Source organism: Aquarana catesbeiana, linkage group LG11 (assembly GCF_042186555.1).
Source record: "Aquarana catesbeiana isolate 2022-GZ linkage group LG11, ASM4218655v1, whole genome shotgun sequence".
NCBI lineage: Eukaryota > Metazoa > Chordata > Amphibia > Anura > Ranidae > Aquarana > Aquarana catesbeiana.
This window is the reverse complement of record NC_133334.1, coordinates 265385945-265410953: the sequence shown is the minus strand read 5'-3', so window position 1 is coordinate 265410953 and position 25009 is coordinate 265385945. Positions and strand designations below refer to the sequence as shown.

Here is a 25009-nt window from a genome sequence, read left to right as displayed (position 1 = left end):
AAATGTACTTTACTATTCTTTCTATATTGTGTTTAAGGGAAGGACAGGGTCTCTTTCCAGGTAACTATTTTAGGTAGACTTCAGTGATTCTCATAAAGACAGTCTCCGCCTCCTATCACAGCCCTCCTCCTATCACAACCCTCCTCCTATCACAGCCCTCCTCCTTTCACAGTCCTCCTCCTATCACAGTCCCCCTATCACAGGACTCCTCCTCCATCGTCGAGCACCTCGCTGAGAATTCTGGGATCCGCCTGCAAACTTCCTGCACTCTGTCCCCGCCCCCTTTAGACCGTCTGCGTTTGAAATCCTTCCACCCGGCCAATGGCAGTGTGTGTGGGCGGAGTTCATAAAGAACCAGCGAGCTGTAGTTGAGTTTTCCCGCGAAATCCTGATCGTATCTGATGATGGAGACGGACGTGTTGCGGAGATTGGCACCAAAGCTGGGGATCAGCTCCGGCCGGGTCCTGGGGTAGGTGTCCCTCGGGGGGGGGGGGGGGAAATCACCAGTTACAGGATCCTCAGTGGTGCGATCATAGTCTGCTTGCTGGAGAACCAGAAGTTCCAGCATGGTCTGGTATAGGCGGACTAATACTATACCTGTGTATACAGGGGGTCATGGGGGATGGGGGGTGCTGTACTAACAACAGTTCAGTATCGCTTTCTGGGAGGGGGTTGTTGTGGCTCTTTGGGGGGGAGGAGGGGTTGTCGTGGCCCTCGCTCTCTGGGGGGGGTTGTCGTGGCCCTCGCTCTCTGGGGGGGGGTTGTCGTGGCCCTCGCTCTCTGGGGGGGGAGTGTCGTGGCCCTCGCTCTCTGGGGGGGGAGTGTCGTGGCCCTCGCTCTTTGGGGGGGGGTTGTCGTGGCCCTCGCTCTTTGTGGGGGGGGGTTGTCGTGGCCCTCGCTCTTTGTGGGGGGGGGGTTGTCGTGGCCCTCGCTCTTTGTGGGGGGGGGGGTTGTCGTGGCCCTCGCTCTTTGTGGGGGGGGTGGTTGTCGTGGCCCTCGCTCTTTGTGGGGGGGGGTGGTTGTCGTGGCCCTCGCTCTTTGTGGGGGGGTGGTTGTCGTGGCCCTCTCGCTCTTTGTGGGGGGGTGGTTGTCGTGGCCCTCTCGCTCTTTGTGGGGGGGGTGGTTGTCGTGGCCCTCTCGCTCTTTGTGGGGGGGGTGGTTGTCGTGGCCCTCGCTCTTTGGGGGGGTGGTTGTCGTGGCCCTCGCTCTTTGGGGGGGGGTGGTTGTCGTGGCCCTCGCTCTTTGGGGGGGGTGGTTGTCGTGGCCCTCGCTCTTTGGGGGGGGTGGTTGTCGTGGCCCTCGCTCTTTGGGGGGGGTGGTTGTCGTGGCCCTCGCTCTTTGGGGGGGGTGGTTGTCGTGGCCCTCGCTCTTTGGGGGGGGTGGTTGTCGTGGCCCTCGCTCTTTGGGGGGGGGTGGTTGTCGTGGCCCTCGCTCTTTGGGGGGGGGTGGTTGTCGTGGCCCTCGCTCTTTGGGGGGGGGTGGTTGTCGTGGCCCTCGCTCTTTGGGGGGGGGTGGTTGTCGTGGCCCTCGCTCTTTGGGGGGGGGTGGTTGTCGTGGCCCTCGCTCTTTAAGGGGGGGAGGAGGATGATTCCACTCGCTTCCTTCACTTCCGGGTTCATTGGCTGTTTTGGTGATCCTGGTAGTGAAGGAAAATCTCCCCCATGGGACACGGATGCCAAGAACTTCTAGTTTAGGGATCTGTGCTGAGGGACCCAAAGCCCCACAGGACATCTGCATGGCGGGAACATGAAGGTCCTTCTCACCTAGGCAAGAAATGAGGAAGTGCTGACATTTACATCTCAATGGGGGGGGGGCAGGCAATGTGACTTTAAGCTGTTGCCATCATGTGGTTCTGATTATTGTTACAGGAAGGCGGAGGAGCTGCTGCGCCTGTCGCAGTTAAAGTGCGCAGGACTCTCGGCCATGTCTACAGCGACAAGTACTGCGGTCATGTGTCTTCAGCTCGCAGCTACGTCACTTCATCACCCTGTGGATAAGGTGAGAGATCGTTGTGCAAGATTCTAGGATGCCCCATTGCCTGCAAATGCTCCGTATGATTAGTCATTTTCTATACATAGGAAGTAGGGTTGCACCAATACTGGTATCGATACCGAGTATTTGCACAAGTATCGGTACTCGTGCAAATGCACCGATACCTGAAACTGATACTTTCAGGCTCGGTTCTTTGAGCTGTCAGTGGGGTCTCCCCTGTTGACAGCTGAAGTGTTAAAGAAGTCCGGTAATTGGAGCCGTCAAAAAAAAAAAAAAAAAAAAAAACAGCCAGCAATGTTTATTAACAACATTACTCAGCCAAGAAAACAAAATAAAAGAAAACGTTGTTTCTTTTTGAATCTTTGTTTCTTCATCTGCAGATCAAAGGGATGATTAAATGTTCCTCTGTTTAACCCCTTATTAATCCTTAATTTACTCTAATCAGCCCTAATTAACTCCCTATTCTCCTCCATTTCATTATTTTTCTGCTTTTTTTTTTTTTTTTATTCCCCCCCCCCCCCCCCAACGTCTATTTTATAAACAATGAGAATTTTTTTTTGTTAGTGAATATTTTTACACATATATATTAACATATATTTACACATTTCACCTTGAAAGTGCAGAATAAAAAAAAAAAAAAAAAAAAAAGTATTTTATTTATAAATAACTTTAACGCTTTATACCATTGCTGACAGCTGAAGTGAAAACAAAACAGTTATCGGTAATTGGTATTGGCGAGTACTAAAAAAAAAAAAAATTAAAAAAAAAATGGTATTGGTGCATCCCTAATGGGAAGATTGTGCTTTTCTTCTTTATAGCTATCTCTTTTTTTTTTTTTTAATGCCCTGGCATCAATGGGAGTAAATGCCCTATCATTGGCATTAGTGGGAGGAAGACTGCCCCCTCTGTTGGCGTTAGCGGGAGGATTAGTGTCCATCGTTGGTGTCAGTGGGTGGAGTAGCGCCCCTCCGTTGGCGTCAGTGAGAGGAATATTACCCCTTCGTCAGCGGGAGGAGCAGGGCCACATCTGGGCTGCAGTTTGGAGACCACTGCTTTAAGCCTTCGAAATACGGGAATCGGTGCAGACAATTTGCATCACTTCCTGTATCTTAAAGGATTAACAATTCTACAATAGCCTAAGTGCCCACCTTTGCCCTTTCCATGCCATTTATAGTCCTATGTCATTACAGACCCCCTGTTCAGTGAGAAACCGCTTTTATAGGGTACAGACTACACTGGGTGACTTCCTTCCTCTTAACCTGGCAGCGGGCTCCGGTGTACTGCCTGCCATATGCAGCCTTTTCTGCATGGACCTCAATGGAGAGGCCGTCTACTTGCAGACTAGTTACTTGGCTGCCAAGTAACTGTCTTTTACATTGAGGCCTATGGGAAAAATGCTGCATAGGTGAAGTACACTGTGGGTTCCTATGACACTGTACAGATGAGGTTCCCCACCCTGGGGGCATATGATGGGTAACATAAAGTGTATGGCAGGGGTTTCCTGCCTTGGTCCTCAAGTACTCCTCATTGGTCATGTTTTCAGGATTTCCTTCCTGCACAGGTGTTTTACATTTTGTCTTTATCTAAGGGAAATTTCTAAAATCTGGTCTGTTGGTTGTACTTGTGGGCTGAGCTTGGGAACCAATGCTGTATGACGGGGCTTGAGAAATTTGCTTTGATTCTAGGAGCTGGCTAAAAAAGTTAGGAGCCAATTTGTGCGCGGCGATATGTAACGTGAATCGCAATCGATGTTTGTTTTTGGGAATTTTTCTCTTGTTTAAAAATAGCTATAGATATAAATAGATAAAATAGCTGTCCAAAATACCAAACCATTGACTCTGATTTAAAGCATCTGTGCAAAGATAAAGGAAAACCTGCAAACATGGCTTGTTGGGTGTACTTGAGAACCACTGACCTACGGGACACAAAGTACTGTACTGTGCTCGTTGCTGGCCGCCCGCCGCAGATTTACAAAGTGGCATGGCTGGGCAGAACGACGTACTTGTACATTGTTTTGTGCACTAGCCCCTGTGGGCGCTGGGGCTAATTGACCAGAGGGGGGAGCCAATCAGTAGGACCGGCGGATGCAATGTGATCGTTCCCCCACAGAGGCAGAACAGGAATTTGCAAATGTAAACCAGGCAGATTGCCGTTTTGACGGGAGGACATAGAGATCTTGGAACACAGATCTGTGTTGTTCTAGTCAGTCACACACACAGTTATTAAAAAAAAAAAAAAAAAAAAAAAAAACACTCCCAGGGAACACACTTAACCCCTTGATTTTCTCTTCCAGTGTCATTAGTACAGTAGCAGTGCATATTTTTAGCACTGATCACTGTAATAATGTCACTGGTTCCCAAAAAATGTCAGTGCGGATTTGTCCGCTGCAGTGTCGCAGTCCCGCTAAAAATCGCTGATCACCTTCATTACTAGTAAAAAAAATAAATAAATACAAAATTCCATAAAAATTTCCCATAGTTTGTAGACGCTGTAACTTTTGTGCAAACCAATCAATATACGCTTATTGGGTGTTTTTTTTTTTTTTTTTTTTTTTTTTTTGTGTTTGTTTTTGTTTGTTCCAAAAATATGTAGCAGATTACATGTTGGCCTAAATTGATGAAGAAATGTGTGTTTTTTTTTTTTTTTTTTTTTTCCTTTAACCACTTCATTTGGCTGCTCTTGGATTTGGCTGCTCAATGACTGGGCCATTTTTTGCGATTTGGCACTGCGTCGCTTTAACTGACAATTGCGTGGTCGTGCGACGTTGTACCCCAACAAAATTGACATCGTTTTTTTTTGTTTTTTTTTTTCCCACAAATAGAGCTTTCTTTTAGTGGTATTTGATCATCTCTGCGATTCTTTCCGATGTAAATGTACATGTAGCGGTCGGCAAGCGGTTAAAAAAAAGTTTGTATTTATTATTGGATGTGTTTTATAGTTAAAAAATTTTTTTTTTCAAAATTGTCGGTTTGTTTTTGTTTATAATGCAAAAAATAACCGCAGAGGTGATCAAATACCATCGAAAGAAAGCTCTATTTGTGGGGAAAAAAGGACATAAATTTTTATTTGGGTACAGTGTTGCACGACCGCGCAATTGTCGTGCTGTATTGCAAAAAAATGGCCTGGTCAGGAAGGGGGTAAAACCTTCTTGTCCTTAAGTGGTTAAATCATACAAATGAGCTCTGTTCCACTTGTGCTCAAAGTGCCTCACATGGACTTGCACTCACCACGTGGTAGTGACCAACTATTGCTAGTATGGTCTATTGCGCTTGTGGGGCATTGCCTTTGCTGATCACTGTCGTTTGAAAAAAAATCCACCTCCACCTGTTATGACCAGGATGACTGAGGGACCTTGTTGCGTAAAACCACTTAATAAATCTATTTTTAAATTTTAAGGTAGAAATACTCACATTTTAAAAGTGCCCTTTGAACCTGGCACCTGGTGTAAACAGCATTTGTTAGCGGTGGGTTCCAACCAACGTCCGTTTTGCTACCGGAAGTGCCGCACAGCTCAGGACCCACAGATGACGTCAGCGGAAGTTGCGTCACGATGACGTGAATTATCCTTGATATGTTTCAAACTGATCCTCAGGAGAGCTGACTTAGTCCTACTCTTTTCTCCATAACTGTTGAACCATCAGCTTAGGAACCTCTGTTTAGTATAGAAACCCCTTTATTTTTTTTCTTCAGGACTATCTGGTGCGACTCTCTGGACTCAACAAGAAGGTCTATCAGAACTGCCTCAAGTCCTTTGAGTGTTTGCTTGGTGTGGATAACAAATTGGGCATCAGAGACCTGGCCGTACAACATGGCTGCATGGAGGCCGTGAACCTTGCATCCACAATCCTCAACAGGTCAGAAGGCAATTGGCTTTGTACTTTTTGGTCTGTGTGATTTTTAGGCATCTGCAGACATCAGAGAACATTCACACAATCTGGCCCAGGTTTATAGTTGATGTGCATTTGTATGTTAATAGTCCCTTCCATGACTCTTGTTGAATCACCTTTTGGAGAAACGAAATTGGCTGTATGTTTTTCAGCCAATCACTTTAGTTTCTTCTAAAACCGTTGAAGTGCGCCTCCTCTTTACTCTACTCTATTACTCTATAGACCAGACATACAAAAATCTGTCAAGTGAAATAAGAAATATATTAGATTAGCTTTTTCAATTAGCTTTTTCGATTAGCTTTTCTATTGTAAAGTGAGTAGGTGTCCCTGCACATACCCACACAGCGGCCTCTAAGCCCTCATCCTTTAGAGGACCTACTATGGCAAATGGTAGGTTTTTTTTTTTTGTGGGTTTTTTTTTTTTTTTAAGCTCCAATCTTTGCGAGAATGCATGGTGACATCACCCCTGCCTCCCAGAAGTGTTGGTTTGGTTATAACCCGGGGGGGCAGACATAAAAAAGAAAGCAGACCTTCCGTTTGCATTTGCCATGGAAGCTTCACTTTAAAGCTGAAGTCCAGGATTTCAGCCAATTTGTAAAAAGTAGAGGCACACTGAGTTAAGTCCAAGGAGGTGCATGACATCTCCTGTACATCTCTATTATTTATATCTGACAAGTTTATGGCTCTGCCAGAGCTGACACTGGCTGAGAGAGGGACACACAGCAGCTATGCCCGTCCCTCGCCTCTGCTGCCCATACAGAGAAGCCCTTGTATTTTGTGAATGAGTTCACATAATACAAAAGCTTCTGTGATTGGACAGGAGGAGGGGAGGGACTGGCATAGCAGCTGCACCAACTATAATGTTTAAGACTCTTATGCTGGCCATACACTATACGAAAAATCGGCCGAAAAATCGTTCGTATAGACACTTCGTTCGTTTTTCGGCAAGTTAATGGGCACAAATCGATAATCGTTTGTGACGTTTTTGTGGGAAAAAAACGAACGGGAAGTTTGGAAAATTTCTGCAGAACGTACGATAAATTGCAAGGTTAATGTGTTTCCCGTCCGAACTGTCTGCACTAGGTATATGTAAAAAAACGAACAAAAAATTATTTATTCATGTCCACTGAACAATTTATCGGTCATTACATGATGGCACGATCGTTTGCGGTCACGGTCGAACGTTCGTTTTTTGAAAATGGGTTCGGACGATTTTCTGTATAGTGTATGGCCAGCATTAGACCTGAACCAGTCGGGCTGCTGGAAATACAGTGATAGCTGCCTTATGGGAGAGCACAATAAAACTGTCAGATGTTAATAGAGAGAAACCCAGGAGATGTCATACACCTCCTTGGACTTAACTCAGTGTCTTCCTTTTTTTTTTTTTTTTTCCAAGAAGTGGAGTTTCTGGAATTCAGTTTTAAAGGGCTTAGTTGGCTTTCAGTTAAACTGGTGTTACAAATACACATCTCCTCCTGACTTCAATCCATTTTCGTAATTGTAGTGATTGATATCCAAATATTCGCCTTAATTGGAATATGTTTGTATTGCTCTAGATATGAAGCTACGCTGCCTCAGGCTCAGCAAGAAGATCTCGATTTATCCAAACCTTTATTTATCACGGCCGCTCTGTACTCCGCTTGCAGGTATGATGGTTTGAAGACGGGGGGAGGGGGGTTGGCATTCTCATTATAGGAATTTTCTGCAGAATGTCTGACTTCTGTCAGAAGTATTCTGGCCTGGTTTTAGGGAAGCCACCTTAGGGCTATCATTTAAAGAAAGCTACTTGTATGTTTGTTTTATTATAAAACAAATGAAAAGGAATTGGTTAAAAAAAAAAATCCTTTTACTCTATTGAACAATGTTTAGTAAAATACTGGGGCCTCTTTATTGCATGGTAAATTCTTAATACAAATGTGAACTAACCCTTTTAAGACTGCAATCGACAGGTTGCCGACCCCCATCTACATGTCGATCACTGGCATCTGACGGGTAGATCGTGACCCGACATGCCGCCAGCTCCTGATCCTGCCTGTTGCAGATCAGAGCGGCAATTTATAATAACAGCCGAGACTTTTTTTTTTTTTTTTTTTTTTTTTCTAGAAATAGTGGCGACCAGCGACTTGTAGCGGGACTGATATTGCGGCGTAAAAATCGGACACTTAACTGACACTTTTTTGGGGACCACTAATGCAGTGATCGGTGCTAAAAATATGCACTGTCACTGTACTAAGGACACTGACTGTACCAATGACACTTACTGGGAAGGGAAGATGTTAAACATCTAGGGTGATCAGAGTTAAATGTGTGCCCAACCAATGGGGTTAACATCAGGGACGATCAAAGAGAGTGCTTACTAACTCTGGGGGGAGGTGCTTTTTACTACTGGAAGACATGGATCTGTGTTTCTGCTTTACAGGATCATGTATTCACAGAACGACAGTCTGCCTTGTTTACATGGGCAGACTGTCATTCTGTCAGAGTAACAAATGATCGTCTGGTCCCAGCAGACATCGGGTCCGTGGGAACCCGCTGATCAGCTCCTGCTGTGTAAAATCAGTGGGAGTGAGCTGCCGGCGCATGCTCGCGCCCAAAACGCGGAAGTGAAGATGGATATATACTAGAGCTGCATAAATAATCGTTAAGAATCGTTATGGTGATCTTGAAAAAAGTATTTCCTGATTATTTCTATGTAGAGAATTCTCTCTGCTGTGCTAAAGCCGACAGCCGTCAAAAGAAAGGGAAAAAAAAAACGGGCAATCTGCCAAGAATCACAACATTCTTTAGCGGTGAAACTTAAGTATAAACATTGTAACGATTTGTCCTGGGGGCCCAGAGCAGAGAGCCAATGACTGACAGTCCCCCAGCTTTCTGCTCAGGGAGCGATCGTGGTGTTTGATCGCTCGGTTCTCAGCTTTAGAGATGCAGCATCCACCTAGGCAAGTATGATTCTGGGGAAAAAAAAGCTTTACTTCTCTTTTAAGTTTGGCAGTATAAGTGAGCCTTTATGGTTTGACATCTAAATTGAGTACAGTCTATTTATTGCCTTTTTGCTTTACAACCCGAGGTGTCTGAAGTTGAAAATCGAAAAGAACAAGTTGCTCTCTTCCTCCGGTGTGAAGAAAGGAATATTTGAGCGTCTCTGCGTTCAGTTGGAGAAGATTGGATCGCAGATCTGTCGTAAGTCATCCACAATTTCTTTTAAAATTTAGGAAGACCTAAAATAAAAATCCTAATGTGAAACTGATATCAGGACATGGAATATTCTCTAAGGAATTGGCCTTAGTGTACTTACCCTCATCTCCCAGCCCCCATCCAGCTCTGTGACGAAACCCACACCTACATAATTTCTTTATCATACATCACGGGACACAGAGCTTAGGCGGCTATTCATTAATGGCTTATACGCCATCTGTAGGTGAATGGACACTGGTAGACAAAGTCTAAGACCGGAAGTCAACCCCTATATATAACCCTTTCCATACAGAGGGTACTTCAAGTTGTTTTTTTTGTTTGTTTTTTTTTTTAACCAGTGTCTGCAAGGTGGATGGGCACGTTTTTAGTTTGAGCGCTCTCTAGCCCCAGGTCTTTAGTCCCAAAGTGGTTCTTAAATGAATCAAGGGATTGACCGATCTGATCCATTTGAAGAAAAGCTTAAATATATGGTACCAAAACCTCGCAAAGACGACGCAAGGATCCTGCGAGGTTTTGTCTGTAACGCGACCTTTCGGGCGCTGGACCCTGCGTAGTGGAATCCTGAACACCACAGAGCTAAGGCATTCCTGCAGGGTGCTATACAGTTCCAAGGGAGTGGACCCTAAAACATGAAAGGGTACCCAGTCCTTGAAGGTCCCCAAGTGACGCAACCCGCCGTGATGGGTGAAGATTGGGCTCTTAGTTTCTAAGGCTGCCCTGCGCCTGGACAGGTAAGTGAAGCCCCCTTTTTTACTTATTGAGGGGTGCCCCAGGGATTGTAACAATCTGTCAAACTAGCTAGAGGCTGTACACCTGTGTGGCGGTGACCGCAGGGGGAGTTTTGGGCTAGCTGCTGTGTTTTTATGTAGGAGTACCTTTTCCTGTTGTCTTGGCTGCTTTCTATGGATAAGTCCGTGGGTTCGCTATTGCACACGAAGGTTTGCCATAATGCACAAGAATCCGGTGGCGGCCATGGCACACGCGGCTTCACCACGCTGAACTATGTGCATGCACTGCCGCGCAGGCGCTGTAGCTCTATGGATGGCACGTACACAGCTACACACGTCCTCCGTGACTGCGTACGGCCACAGGTCTGCATGCGCCGAGCATCCCGGAACACAGCCAGCCTATTTAAGCTCAAGGTGGCTGACATGCGGTGCTTCCAAGGGACAGCTGTGGGACACAGAGCAGGCTCTGAACCAGGTCACTTCAGCAGTTCATTCTTCCTTACCCGGGTCATGTGAGTCCTCCAGGTGTTGGTTAGCAGGATTGTTGAGCCCCATTAAAGGGTCTCCCTTCTGGGGTAAATTCGAAACCCAGATACTCCCTTTTTGTGGCTTGCAGATGTCTTAAAAAAAAAGGGGGAGCGGGGCTTACACTACAGGGAAGGGCACATCTGTCATCAGCTCCTGAGGAGCCTAGTTGAAACTCTAGTGTTTTATCCCTTGAAAGACCAGAGGCTTCCAGGCAATCTAAGCCGCTGCGCCTGTCTGGTATTCTGCCTTCGGTCAACGCTGCTGCTTCAGCCTTTATCACCAGGGATGATCTGTCCTCAGCACTAGCCGGTTAGAGGACAGGATTGCTGGCATGATTGCCTCCATCGGAGGGTGGTAATAAGTGTGACAGATTCCCCCCCCGCCCCGAGCCTCCTATCTTGGAGCAGGAATGGGTTGAGGATGGGGGGAAAAGCTAAATGCCAGGGATACTGTGAAGGGCCCGGCAGATGAGTCTGCTTCTGAGCAATCTGGGCCGGAAGATGTCCAGTTGGTGTCGGCCTCTGTCGCAGAGGCTTTTGATCCAGACTTGCCAAGATGGTTCGTTCTGCCTTTAAGTTTCCTCCTGCATAGGTTTCTGAGCCCCCCTGGTCGTCTTTGGGGACCCTGAGGCCTCATCAGGCCACACAGGCTTTCCCCTTGCACCCACTGTTGGAACAGGCGGTGTATGCTGATTGGGAACATCCTGACAGGATTTTCGTTCCCCCTAAGAGGTTTTCCCTTTTATATCCCATGGAGGAAAAGTTTTTAAGAAGTGGAGCATGCCAGCCGTAGATGCGACTGTCTGTTACTTTAAGAACTTGACGTGTCTGGTGAATAACGCACAGGGCTTGAAGGACCCTGTTGACAAGAAACTGGAGTCACTATTAAAGGCTTCCTTTTCTTTGGCCAGTTCAGCTATTCAGCCAGCTGTCACAGCAATTACCCTGTTTCCCTGAAAATAAGACCTAGCGTGATTGTCGGTGATGGCTGCAATATAAGCCCTACCCCCAAATAAGCCCTACCCTGTTTCCCTGAAAATAAGACCTACAAAGACTTTACCTAGGGCTTATTTGGGGGGTAGGGCTTATATTGCAGCCATCACCGACAATCACGCTAGGTCTTATTTTCAGGGGAAACAGGGTAGTCTGCCATTCCTTAAAGTGGATGTAAACCCGAAATTTTTTTATTTATTTTTTTTTTTATATCATAATGTAGAGTATAAGATTTCCTATCATTTGAGCCCAGTCTTGCCACACAGAGTTAATCCATCTCTGAGCAATCCTCTTTTATTGTTCAGTGAGATAAATCTTGACAAACTGAGAAACTTTGTCAAATCCTCCCCCTTGCTGTGAGTGACAGGTGATTTACATCTCGTGCACTAGCCTAAGACATGCATTATTTTTTAATTCCCTCCCCCACTCCTTTCTTCAGCAGCTCTGCAAGGATTGGCTGTTCCACACCTCAGTATGATTGGGCATGCTGAAGTCATGTGGTTACTTTCCTGTCTTTTCACTGGATGTTAGAGATCATAGCAGAAGTTCAGTGTAAGAAATACACAGGAGAAAATGCATATTGACAAGGGGAGTGTAGAGGTGGGCGGGGATTCTACTGACATCACGACTCCACCCACCGAGCTCCAGACAACAGACCCGCCCACAGAATCTGCAGTTTTTCGGGTCTCATAACAGACAGAGGGGAGACATTTGACAGGTAAAGATACATGCAGGAGGCATGTATATCCTTATAGATAACCCCTATGGCAGTAGTTTAGAATGGATGACATTGGGTTTACATCCACTTTAAAGGATCAGGTCAGAAGGCCTGACAGGCCTAACCAAGTGGATGATCCTGCTGAAAGCAATGCAGAATATACCTTGAGCGCTGTTTTGCTGTTGATGCCTTTAAGGATTTAATACAGCAGGTTTCTCATTTGGTTCTCCTGTCTGTATACACGCACAGACTTTTGTGGCTTAAGAACTGGTCAGCCAAGCTTCCTTGTAAGAAGTTATTGGCAGGGTTCCCCTTTCATGGGGAACGCTTGTTTGGTGATTTGGACAGAATTATATCCAAAAGATTTCCAGAGGGCAGAGTTCTCTACTTCCTCTGAAGAGAAGAACCTCAGGTGTCTCAGCGCCAAGGCAGTTCCACTGCCAACAGGGCGCTAGAACCAGGGGTAAGGCACAAGACCAGGAGAAACCCTGGGTCCATAACTCTTCTAAACCTGGCACCAAGCCCCTGCGTTTTGAGGGGACGCCCCCAGTATCGGGTGGGGGGAAGGCTGCTGCACTTTGCGGACATTTGGAGAACAGTGGTTCAGGACAAGTGGGTCACCTCGAAAGGTTACAAGCTGGAATTATGGCTTTCCCCCTCCAGAAGTTTCTAAAATCTAGCGTTCCCTCGGGTCCACCTAAGAGAAACTTAATGTTTCAAGCACCAGATCATTTAGTGCATCAGGGAGTTATTATACAGGTTCCTGTAGCTGAAAGGGACGTAGGGTTTTATTCAAACCTGTTCACGCTTCAAAAACCAAACGGGAACACAAGGCTCATTTTGGATTTAAGATCCCTGAACCAGCCTCTGTTAATCCAGTCCTTTCGGGTGGAGTCAGTCCACTCGCGTATTTACATGTACCGATTATTCAGCCTCATCGGAGGTTTCTGCGATTTGCAGTAGAGCAATGTCCTGTTCGGTTTGTGGCTCTGCCCTTTGGGCTACAGCACCCCGCGTGTTTACAAAGGTCCTAGCACCAGTACTGGGTCTTTTAAGGGCCCAGGGAATCTTAGAGCTCGGATACCTTGAGGTCCTCCTGCTCAGAGATCACTCACTACAGGCTCTAGAACAGAGCATGGCTTGCACAGTGCAGTATTTAAAAAGCTTGGGCTGGGTCATAAATACCGAAAAGTCAGCCTTGAGACCAGCTCAAAGTCTCTGAAGTATTTAGGTCTGATCCTAGATACAGTCCAGGCAAGGGTATTTTTGCCACCCGTAAAGATCTGTGCCCTGAAGGATCAGGTGCATCCGACAGCAGACTGTTCTTCGAGGCAGTGCCTTATGGCCAGTTCCATTTCAGGCCTATACAACAAGACCTCATCTTGTCTTGGAACAGGAGAGGGCAAGCCCTGGATTACCCTATGTTCTGATTTTTCTTGGGCGCGCTTATGCAGGATCAGAACCTGCGAAAGGGAAGATCCTACCTCCTGGTGTCTTGGAAAGTACAGACGCCAGTCTCTCGGGCTGGGGAGCAACCCTAGAGGGGCTCACAGCTCAGGGGAGATGGTCAAGGGCAGAGCCTGACCATCAACATCCTGGAGTTGCGGGTAGAACGTCTGGCTCTACGGTCCTGGACAGTGGTGCTTCAGTACTGCCCTACCGGGGTTCAGTCAGATAATGATTAAACCACCAGGGCGTTACCAGGAGGAGTTCAGCTCAGGAAGAGATGAACAACATATTAGCCTGAGCATGTGCCGGTTCTATCGGTGGTCCATATCCCAGGGTTAGAACTGGAGGGCGGATTATCTCAGCCGCCAGCAGATCTGCCAGAGGGAAATGATCCCTACATCCGAAGCTGTTCTGGGAAATTTGCCAGCATTGGGGGTGGCCAGATGTTGATCTATTGGCATCCAGGTTCAGCAACAACCTACATCAGCTTGTGTCCTGAACAAGAGATCTCCTGGCAAATGGAGCAGATGTTCTGGTAGTTCCGTGGAGCCAGTACGTCCTGGTTTATGCTTTTCTCTCCCCTTTTTTTTTTTTTTTTTTTTAAATATATATTTATCATACTTGCCTGTAAAATCCTTTTCTTTGAATACATCACAGGACACATAGGTCACTCCCCTCATTTTGAGGATTCGGTGTTTGCTACAAAACTGAAGAGGGGTTATATAGGGGCAGACTTCCTGTCTACCAGTGTCCATTCACCTAGAGATGGTGTATAACCCAGTAAGTAATAAATAGCCTAGCTCTGTGTCCCATGATGTATTCTACAGGTAAATATGAAAAAAAAAATCCAATGGTTTACATATTTCCAGACCTGATGGCACCAATGTTATTTCCAGCAGGTTTAACTACTGTAATACGGCTGGTTCACATTGGCTTTGGTTTGCATTCAGATTGTTCTGCAGAGAGCATTTGTCAGGTGGGGAGGAAGCATTGTGGATCCTCACTGCCTGCTCAAACCCCTTGATCCCTGCACTAGCATGCTGCAACCATGGAGCTTGCAGAGTGGCCCCAAAAACTTAAATGGGTTGCGTTGAAACCCCCCCAACCAATACCTCCAGTAGATGCAGTGGCCAGGGGTGTACACATGCCACGATGCTTTGTAGAAATTCTACCCCCTATCATTTTTACTGGGCGCTATGCAATGCATGCAGCTGTGCGGTGATCAGAGGTTCAAACCGGTGGTGAGAAGGTGAAACGCTTCCACCGCCTGTTAAATGACCCACGTTTGGGTCGCTTTTCGGAGACCAAAGCTTGTATGAATGAGTCTAAATGTCAGGGGGTATAATTCTGGCATCAAAGCACAGCTTTGCAGCCGTGACACCAGTACACCCCATCTGCTGCCTCCAAAACTACAGGTAACGGGGCAATAGAAGTGGCTCAACCACAGGGTTTTATCACACAACCACCCCCGTAACCAAAAAAACAAAAGGCTAGGTTTACAATTGTTCGCAGTGGGTGCAGGAACAGCTGCGATGCCACATCGTGCTGTTCTGCGGAGACGCTCGGGGCTGCCATTCATTCCTAAAGTGGTAGTAAACCGCTGAAGAAAAATTAAATAAATCTGCAAGACAATGGCATAATGCTTCGCATACTTGCACCTTAAAAAAATACTTACTTTTTTAGGACGAAGCTCCCGCAGCCAAATTGTTGCCCCGGCGTTTTTCTTCCGGGGTCGCCGGCTCTAGCGCTGCGAGTGGCCGGAGCCGCGATGACATCACTCCCACGCATGCACGCGGGAGTCCTCTGTTCCGGCACGATACGCCGGACCTTCACTGCGCATGCGCTGCTGACGTCAGCGGCTGCTTGCAGGGTGAATGGCTCCTAAACCGTGTGGGTTTAGGAGATATTCATTTTACCTACAGGTAAGCCTTATTGTGGGATTACCTGTAGGTAAAAAATGTCCAAGCGGAGTATACAACTGCTTTAATGGCACCCCCTACGCATTGTGTACTTTCAGGAACTTCAGAGAAATCACACTTTTTTTTTTTTTTTTTTATGCGGGTAACGCAGGCTTGGCAGCCCGCTCAGACTGCTGTACCTGCGCAGATGCGGGCTGCACAAGTGTGAACCAGGGCTAAATCCGTCATCAAATATGTTGGTTTTTAAATGTTGCCTCATTTGATGTTCATTGCATATCAAAATCTCAATAAGAATTAAATTAAAAATAAAATAAATTAAACTTGGATGGCTAAATAAACAATTACAGGGGTGAAGTTTCTCTTACATCCTGGCACTTCTCTGTAATCTGTACATACTGCAGCGTTGTGTTCAGAAAGCTTGAACTTTATAAATACATCGGAGCCTCTCCCTTCCGTCTGTCCTCTAAGGTGATGGGTTGTCGTGTGTTTTTTTTTTTTTTTTTTTTTTTTTTTTTTTCTGACCTATAAATGTCTCCCAATCACATGCTCTACGTCTTTCTCAATTTCAGAGGAAAACGCCGCCATCACGCAGCAGCCGCGGAAAAAGCAGAAGACCCTCCTGGAGCGTATAGAACAGAACTACGGTAAGACTGACCTCCTAAGGGTGGGGGGATATGGGTAATATTTTTGGTGATTAAAGCAAAGCTGGCACAAACTGATTGCACATTTGAAACATTTTATGGATTAGGCTGCCAAATGGCTTGTCGCTTTCTTTTACTGCCAATTTTGTGATTTACAAACCTTTTCCTCACGGCTCAGCCAGACAGCTGACACTCGGAGCTCCTGATTAAAGGTGACGTTTAATCTGCTTATAGATTGGCCTGCATTTGGTACTTATTTCCTCCATCAATATGCTAATGATATATTTAAATCCTTTCCATTTTCATTCCATACTTTTGGACCTAGTGATGTCATCACTGGGTCTCTGTGCTCCCCTGTGCAATGGCGGCCGATCATGGCGGGTGGGAGGGGCCAGCAGGGTGCTGTACATGGCTTCTTGAAAACATCACAGACCCCCCCTGCCTTAGTACTCCTCTCCAGAGTCCCCAGCCCTGGTGCAAGCAGTGGGTCGGCTCTTATGAGGAGGAATCCACCCATGAAGGCTTTTAGATATTTGTATAACAGTATGGAGGAGTGGGTGTTCTCAGGCATTTTTCTAAAAGACCCCTGACTCCCCCCCTATGATCCACTGAAGCTAATGGAGCACAGATTGCGCTGCATTACCCTGGACCCGAAAGTGACCTTTTACTAGTCCCTTTTCGGGTTAATAACCACTTGCCATCCAGGCCAATTCTGACAATTGTCTCCTACATGTAAAAATCTACGTTTTGTTGCTAGAAAATTACTTAGAAAAAAAAAAAAAAGTGGTGATAAACCACTTTATTTGAGACTTGTTTAAAATCAGTTTTTTTTTTTCTAGAAAATTACTTAGAACCCCCAAACATAATTTTTTTTTTTCTTTTTTTTTTTTTTTTTTTTTCAGACACCCTAGAGAATAAAATAGAGGTTGTTGCAATACTTTGTCACACCGTATTTGCGCAGCGGTCTTACAAGTGCAATTTTTTGGTAATAATGCGCTTGCTGACTAGCCGCCACAATTTTACTAAATATGAGATCTGGGGTCACAAAGACCTCAGAACTCACATTTACACCTAAATTGAATAAATCTTCTTCCTTTTTGTACAAAAAAAAAGAAAATTTCCCCTTTAAGACCATCGGGCGGAAGTGATGTTTGACGTCGCTTCCGCCATCTAATGTTATGGAGCCGAGTGGGGGCCATCATTCCCTCACTCGCCATCCAGACTCGAAGGTGAAGGGACCCGATCGTCTCCGCCGGCTCCGGTAAGCGGTGGAGATGTCCGGAATGCACATTTGGGGGGGGGGGCATCCTATCCCGCCCCTGATAAGTGATCTCTCATCGAATCCACCCACTTTTAACTTAGAGAACCGCCCGCCGTTGCTGAAAACACCGGGGTTATGGCAGCTAGCTGCTGCCATAACTGTATTTAGCGTCAAAGTACTGACGTACGGTTACGGCGATTTGTGTGAAGTGGTTAAATGCCACCAAAAGAGAGCTCTGTTTGTGTGGTGGGGATAAAAAAAGATAAAAATTTTAATTTGGGTACAGTGTTGCTTGACCGTGTAATTGTCATTTCAAGTGTGGCAGCTCTGAAAATTGGCCTGGACAGGAAGGGGGTGGAAGTACACTCCTGGTATTGAAGGGGTTAAACCCCAAATCTCTCCTCTGGCCTCCAATGCAGCCGATCGGACACAGATTGGTCTGATCAGCTGCTGACAGCCAGGTAAACAGAGGTGGAATCGTATGTGGCGACACTCTTCGCTTGCACTTTCCGGGGTCACAGAAAGAGAGAGGGGAACAATGTCAGCTCCTCTCTCGCTGTGTAGTTGTTACCGCCGATCACATCGCTCCTGGACTCCGCGATCAGACATCAGAGCCTGGGAAAAGGAGGGGAACCCCTTCCGCCACCTGCAGAAGTGAATATCATGTGGCTGTTCAGCCACTCTGATCGCTTCTGCAATACAGGGAATCTCCGGCTGAAAATGTTCATACTGGGATGTTGCCGATATGTGAACTGAGGACGTCTTATGGTCGGCAAGTGGTTAACGGGACGGAGATCCGCAAACGGATGTTTATTGATCTTTCTGTCCCTCCCCCTCTACCTAGCAGCACCCACCATGCCGGTCCCGGCTCTGCTGGTGGATGAGTGGATTCCGGGGATCGTGGCTGGGCTGTGTGAAAGCGATTAGCACAGCCGACAGCCAGCTTGTAAGATTTACACACAATCCCAGTGGCGGTAACGGGATATGAAGCACAAGATGCCTCCACTGTACGATGTGACTGTTGTATTTCTTCCATCGGATGACATTTCTTTAGTTCTCATAGCTTGCTTTTTCTCTGTCTGCACAGATTCAGAGGAAGAAGATGAAGATGAGATTCCACGCAAACAAGCGTGCTCCGAGCCAGAAAACAAAGAGCGAGTTTACGAGGAGTGGAAAAGGAAAATTCTATTAAATGCAGCAAAAGCCGCCAGTGGAGAATAACGCCAGACATTTTTTTTTGGTTCATTCAGTAATACTGAGCAAAGAGCAATGACATTGTAACCCATAACAGCCAATCAGCAGTCTCTCTTTTGATAAGGTTAACTTTTTTAAAAAAATATTTGCTGATTGGTTGCTTTGGGTCACTTTTGAACAGTGAGTTTCTAAATAAGTCCCAAATTTTAACAAATCGAGTGGCCTTATCCTGCGAGGGGTCCTAGTGCCAAAGGAAGGGATTTGCAGAGGTATCAACTTTTTCTATAATTTTAAAGGTCTGAAACCGGCCTTAAACAGGACGGCAGAAGGGGGGCGCAAGGTGCATATAAGTGGGTTTAACAATTATGCTGAACTCCAGCTATGATTTTGAATTGCATGCTTGCATTGATTCAGTTTGATGCAGTGTAAGTGTCGGCACCCCCTTGGGTGCAAGACACGCTATTACTGTAGTAGTTGACACTACTACAATGATTGCCGCTACATTCCAGGTCCTGTGCTGGTAGCTGCAATCTTCAGGACCTGTGCCAAACAGCCGACCCACTGCACACTAACCACAGGGGGTCGCTTGCTTGGCACTGCCACCATTCACAGAAAACCTGTTTTTTGTTCTAAATGACTACAAGGTGTATTCTTATTGGATGAGGTGGGGAGAAAGGGTGGTGATATCTCGATCTCCACCTTGTCCAGTCAGAAAATGCCTTGTATTCATTGCAAAAAAAGTTTTTCTGTGAATGGCATTCAGCGTGAGCAACCCATCCCCCCCCCCCCCCCATGGTCAATGTGCTTTGGGACAGTCACCCAGAACAGGAATGTTGCAGCTATCACTGTTCTAACACAGGCTACTATAATTATCTGCTTCCCCAGCGGCCCCTCAGGTATGAGCTATGCATTGTGCAAAGCTGGACCAATGTAATCTGCTAACTGCAATAAAACACACCTGCAGTTCGGCTTTAAGGCCTGGTTCAAACCTATACGGGTTGCGATTGATGCATTTTGCAGGGTTTTTTTTTTTTTTTTCACGTTTTTGGGAGGTATCTGTAGTCATGCGAGAAACCAGCAAAAGTCTGCTTTTTCATGAATTCTCAATGTTTCTGCTGCATTTCCATTGAAGTCTATGGAATCAAAAAATGCAACCTGCTGCGTGTAAGAAGGGGAAAAAAAAGGGTCCCATTCCCTTTCCAAAAAAACGCATCAGTTGAAATTTCACAGATGTGAATGTGACCCATATTAAATGACGATAAATGGGCTGTAAATGCGTTTTTGCAAAACTGAAAATGCGTAGGTGTGAACCAGGCCTTAAGAAGCGCTCACTTTGCGCATTCAGGGACTTAACGTCCTCCCGCTCATCCCCAGTTTCCTCCTAATTGGGGTACTTACTACCAGGGTGTGTGGTAAGGATTGCTCGCCAACGTGACCACTGATTGGCTGTCATGTTCCGACGGCCCCCAATCATTTCTAGATACCAAGATCTGTCTTTGACCGATCGGTCACTGTGCTGTGAGCTCGCTCTTAGCACAGAAACCTCTTCCGTACCCCTTCCCCCACCCCACCCCATGGACGCATATGTATGGGTGGTAAAGCCCTTCCACTTTGCCGCCACGCATATGCAAGGATTGATATCGCAGAATCAAAATTATTTTTGCCATATTTCACATTGCAGGTAACCGTTCACATTGTTTTAATTTATAAAGCCTCTCTGTGCAATGAATCTCATTTTTACCAGCTGTTTGTGGATTGCAATTTAAAAAAATAAAATAAAATCCATTTTAATATTTCCAGGGCAGGGAATTGGGGGGGGGGGGGGGGGGGGTATAAAAGTGTGAACGTTAAGTTTCTACTTTTGCCAAAAAAAAAAAAAAAAATCACAATGTCCCCACCTTCCAGCTGCTGTGATCCCAGTGTGACCCGATGGAATGCTCTGTGCTCTAGCAGCCCCGGCGTATGTAAGCCTCATAATGCCCACAATGGGGAGCGGTCATTGGTCAGTGCAGCCACACGACCAACGTGAAGCACTTCTTTCTCCTGGGACGTGCCCACACTGACCAATGAGAGCACACGGTGGGGAGCAATTGTGATTCTTACAGACGCTGAGGCTTTCGAGGTGTACAGACCACAGCAGCTAATGTGGGGATCAGTCACACCTCCCAACATTTTTGAGATGGGAATGAGGAACACCTACTAACAAACGTATGTAGGCAGAGGACACGCCCCCTGCTACACCCCCTTGGAGGTGAATAACCAAAAAAAGTTAATTCAATTCAGAAGGGCTTTTTTTTTTTTTTTTTTGCACTCCTATTCCTTTTATATTGGCTTTTAAAATGTACACGTGCTACAGTTTAAAATTTGGATGAAAGGTTTAGCGCTGGGAAAAACTTTTTTGAAAGATAAAAAGTGCATTTTATATACATCTATATAGATCAGACCAAAATGAGGAGGACAGAGGGACATTGCTCCAAATCAGGGACAGTCCCTCAAAATCAGGGACAGTTGGGAGCTATGATCACAGCAGCTACGGGGGGTTGTCAGGGATGTTTGTTTTTAGTTAGTTTTTTTTTATTTTGTAAAAAGTTGAACTTGCCCTTTTAAATAGGAGAGTGTGTTTTTAGAAGGTACCCTGTACTGAGAAAAATACAAGGGTTATAATTTGCTAAACGCCACCTTTTTTAAAATGCTAGTTCCCTGGCTGTGATGCTGATCTGGTGGCTTTCATATTTTAAATCTGACTGCAGAGTGAAGTTGAAACTCCTGATCTGTGTCTGTGATTTAGACAGTACTGAAATCACTGATCTCCCGTGATGGCCAGAAAACTAAAATTTTTTTGAATAGGTCACCACCCCCCCCCATACTTATTTTGTACAGGTTTCTATGAAGGCCTCTTTCAGGGACAGGGATTTGCATTTGAATGGTCCTGCTTCATACAAGTTAATGTTTAAGCCATTTCCTTTAAAATGTAAATTCATTTTAATTTTTTTCAAGAAATGATTAACTCCAAATGTCCTGGCCACCCCTTTTGGACTCCACTGTACATAGTGGCTTTGATGCCCTGTGCTGCCAGTGTATTCCATACATCTCGATTCACAGCCCCAGAATGAGCATCCATCATAATGCCCCCAAGGTAAAGTGGTCATTGCGACCAAGTTCACCAGTGAGGAGCGCTACTGTCTTCTGGGACGCCTTTCTTGGAGAAGCCTCAGATATGCTTTTCATTGGTCAGCACAGTCCATGTGGCTGCACTGACCAATGAGTGCTTGCCATTGCGAGCAATATATGCATTCCAAAGCCGCGTATTGCAGCGTATGGTCCACTACACCGGCAACACAGAGAATTGCAACAGCCGTGTGCCGGTGTTCTGTCGCTTTTTACTGCAGATCGTCAGATAATGCCTCACTCTCTACGCTTGTGATACAGGGGGGAGTGGGTGCCACGCCAGCTGCAGAATTAAGCCAATCATAGCCTGGCCCTGTTTCTTTCTCCCCTCTTCGACCAACCAGATGGTGTGGAATGAGCGTCTTGCGAGATTCATAGACCACGATAGTGATGACCCTCCCACCCCCAAATAAGGCAGGGGGTGCCGGTGTTCTGTCAATTACTGCAGATAGAGCAAGGCAGAATCTGATGATTGGATTCTTCCTCAATGCTTTGCTGATTGTCAGATAAAGCCTCCGACGATATTTGCATGCGCAGTGTTGACGTCACGCCAGCTGATCAGTAGATCAGCTGGCGTGATGTCACTACTGCGCATATGCAGGTCGTCTGAGACATTATCCGACAATCTGCAGTAATCAAACACTGGGGTGGCCGGGATATTTGGAGATCTTTTCATGTTGTGTGTTTTTTTTTTTTTTTTTTTTTTTTTTTTTTAAGATGTACTTGCCTTTTTAAGAAAATGAAAGGTAAATTTAAACTTATAAATTGTATCCATTTCCCAAACCTAAAGCATGTTGCATTCCATGTTTTTACTATTGACGCCTGGTTTACAGGAATTTTTTATGAATGTATAACCCTTTTTCCTCCATTCGAAGGCCAGACGGGAGATGACTCTGTGTAAGCTCCAGACTGACTTGTCCGAGCTTACACAGGGCCTATGGGCCCTCCACCATGTGACCGTGCTGGGCCAATCCTGAGACTTTAGTGGTGTCCTGTGGGAAAGGGTTGTTGCACTCTACCGGGAAGTGATTAGTGTCTATTTGACCCGGGCAGGGAAGTAAATGGGGAGGGGGGAGCAGTTGAATTACCCTGCTAAGCAAAGCACCGGGTCTCTTATGGAGGTCAAAGCAGATGTTGCTAGGAATGAGAATTTGTAATCATTTTGTTGCTGATGGTTTAATGTTGCATTGTGTTTTTACATATGTGTATATAAGAAATAAACCTATTTAATTCATTTTAATGAGTGGCACAGCTTGCGTTATTGACTAATTTCAGCTGAACTCTAGGCAGGAGAAATGCATATGTGCGTTAAAGGTTCCTCTTTTAGAAAAAAAATTCACTTTTTTTTTTTTTCCCTTTTCCAGAGCTGTGTATGATTGACATGACCATGTGGGTGGGGTCCCGCACGGCTGCGCTAATTTTAAAGTATGGGGAATTTCTCATACTGCTGTCACAGGGAGAGGGGTAGCGGCTGCAGCATTGGGAACATGTTGCGCCCTAAAAATGGGTGGAACATGCAACATGTTCCCAAAGGTGAACTTATCCTTTAAAACATTGATTTCAGCTTCACCATTCTAGCACTGTCACTGGGCCTGCTGCTTCAATGTTACAGATGCAATGTCGTTGCATTCTCTGGTTTTTTTTTTTTTTTTTTTTTTTTTTTTTTCTCTTTTAAAGCATATTCTAAATTTTGTAAAAAAAAAAAAAAATGTAAATTTGGATGCAACCTGAAACACGGTCAGAAAGGTGGACTTGGCCTTTAATCTGGTACCTGTAATTCTATGCAAAGCAGCACATCTACCATCTGTTTTAAAAGCGAATGCATTTTGGAGATTACAAGGCTCCCTTTTACTAAGCAGATCTGGACATAGAAACTGGAATTCCTGGGAGTTTAACCACTTCATGTAAAATCACGTACCTGTACATCATTTGGTTGAAGTGCCCGCGAGTTCACGTGCCAAAGAAAACACATGCTTAGGTTGCGCCCGCAAATGTAAACGGTGTTCAAATCACACATGTGAGGTATTGCTGTGATCGCTGGAGTGAGAGCAATAATTCTAGCAAAAGACATCCTCTGTCACTGTAAACAGGTTACCGTTAAAGTTTAAATGTTGCCTATGGAGATTATTACCGTAGTTTGTCACCATTCCACGAGTGCGTGCAATTTTTAAAGCGTGACATGTTGGATATTCATTTACTCGGTGTAACATCATCTTTCACAATATGCAAAAAATTGGACTAATTTTTACTGTTTAAGTTTGTTTTTTTCCAAAAAAAATTGCATTTGAAAGACCACTGCGCAAATACCGTGTGACCTAAAATATTGCAGCACTTGCCATGTTATGCTCTAGAGTTTGCTAAAAGTGTGTGTATTTAGTAATTTTCTTGCAAAAAAATGCTGATTTTTTTTTTTTTTAACTTGTAACCAACAAGTGTCAAAAATAGGCTTGGTCTTGAAGTGGTTATTGTACCACATCCCCTAGGATGCATACAGTCTCTGGGTATGAGTTGAGATCCAAAACACTGAATGACCCCACCACAACCACTCTGACACACTCCTGATCAGAGATTGAACCCCAATGTGAGTGAGACTATAATTGTATTCTGTAAACTAACTCATACAGATTAACACTTTTTTTTTTTTTTTTTTTTTTTAAAGGGATGAACAATGCAGCCCTCCTAACTCTAGAGAGACCTACTATGCTAATAATACCCCTCCCCTTTCCCAGAGACTAGTAATGACCAGCCTGGTTTTTCTTTTATCAAATCAGCTTAAACAGTAGCAAGGGCACCTTGGAGCACAGTAGCGGTATAGAGCAAACCCTTTCTGTGCTATGCTGTTGCCAGTCCTTGTCACGTGACCTATGTTGGACCTGCAGGTCTTTAAGCATAAAATCCAAGATTAACGTTCTGCTAGATAGGATGCTTAAGGCACTCCCAATATTGCAAATTCAGGAAAAAGGCGATTGATCATGATATATGCACTGGGAGTACTCAAAGATGACCGTTCCTATTTGCTGGCTTTGTTGGGGCCCTTTATGGTGGTGCACTTAATTGTATCCACCAGCTTTGGTTCTGGCAGAAAACTGTTTGAACCATAGCATCTCTCTAACTGTTGAGAGCAAAGTAGAAATTTTGGTAAGTTTCTTAAAAAAAAAAAAAGACTGGAAAACTGTTGAATATTGAACAGGGAAGAGTCTATGCTCTATGTCAAAATTTAGGCTCATAATGTATCATCAATGGCAATAAGGAAGCTGATTAATTAAACACCACCTTAATAATTTGGCAGGGAGGGAAGATGGAATATTTTATCAGCATTCACTGTGTAAAGTATATG

At 45.3% G+C, this 25009-nt stretch overlaps 1 protein-coding gene across 1 annotated transcript; it reads left to right on the top strand.

Moving 5' to 3' along the window:
• The first annotated feature begins 259 nt into the window (after positions 1 to 259).
• Positions 260 to 20319, top strand: ORC6 (origin recognition complex subunit 6). The gene is made up of 7 exons (XM_073605808.1): positions 260 to 469; positions 1869 to 1998; positions 5683 to 5846; positions 7436 to 7525; positions 8947 to 9059; positions 15978 to 16052; positions 18398 to 20319. Exons 1-7 carry the CDS (start codon positions 402 to 404, stop codon positions 18529 to 18531), a joined length of 774 nt encoding a protein of 257 aa, XP_073461909.1. The 5' UTR covers positions 260 to 401; the 3' UTR covers positions 18532 to 20319.
• Positions 20320 to 25009: the final 4690 nt, after the last annotated feature.

Coding starts and splice junctions, on each gene's coding strand:
- ORC6 (XM_073605808.1), top strand. CDS start 402: ATGATGGAGACGGACGTGTTGCGGAGATTGGCACCAAAGCTGGGGATC. Junction 5,847..7,435: donor GCATCCACAATCCTCAACAG/GTCAGAAGGCAA, acceptor GTATTGCTCTAG/ATATGAAGCTACGCTGCCTC. Junction 9,060..15,977: donor GATTGGATCGCAGATCTGTC/GTAAGTCATCCA, acceptor TCTCAATTTCAG/AGGAAAACGCCGCCATCACG.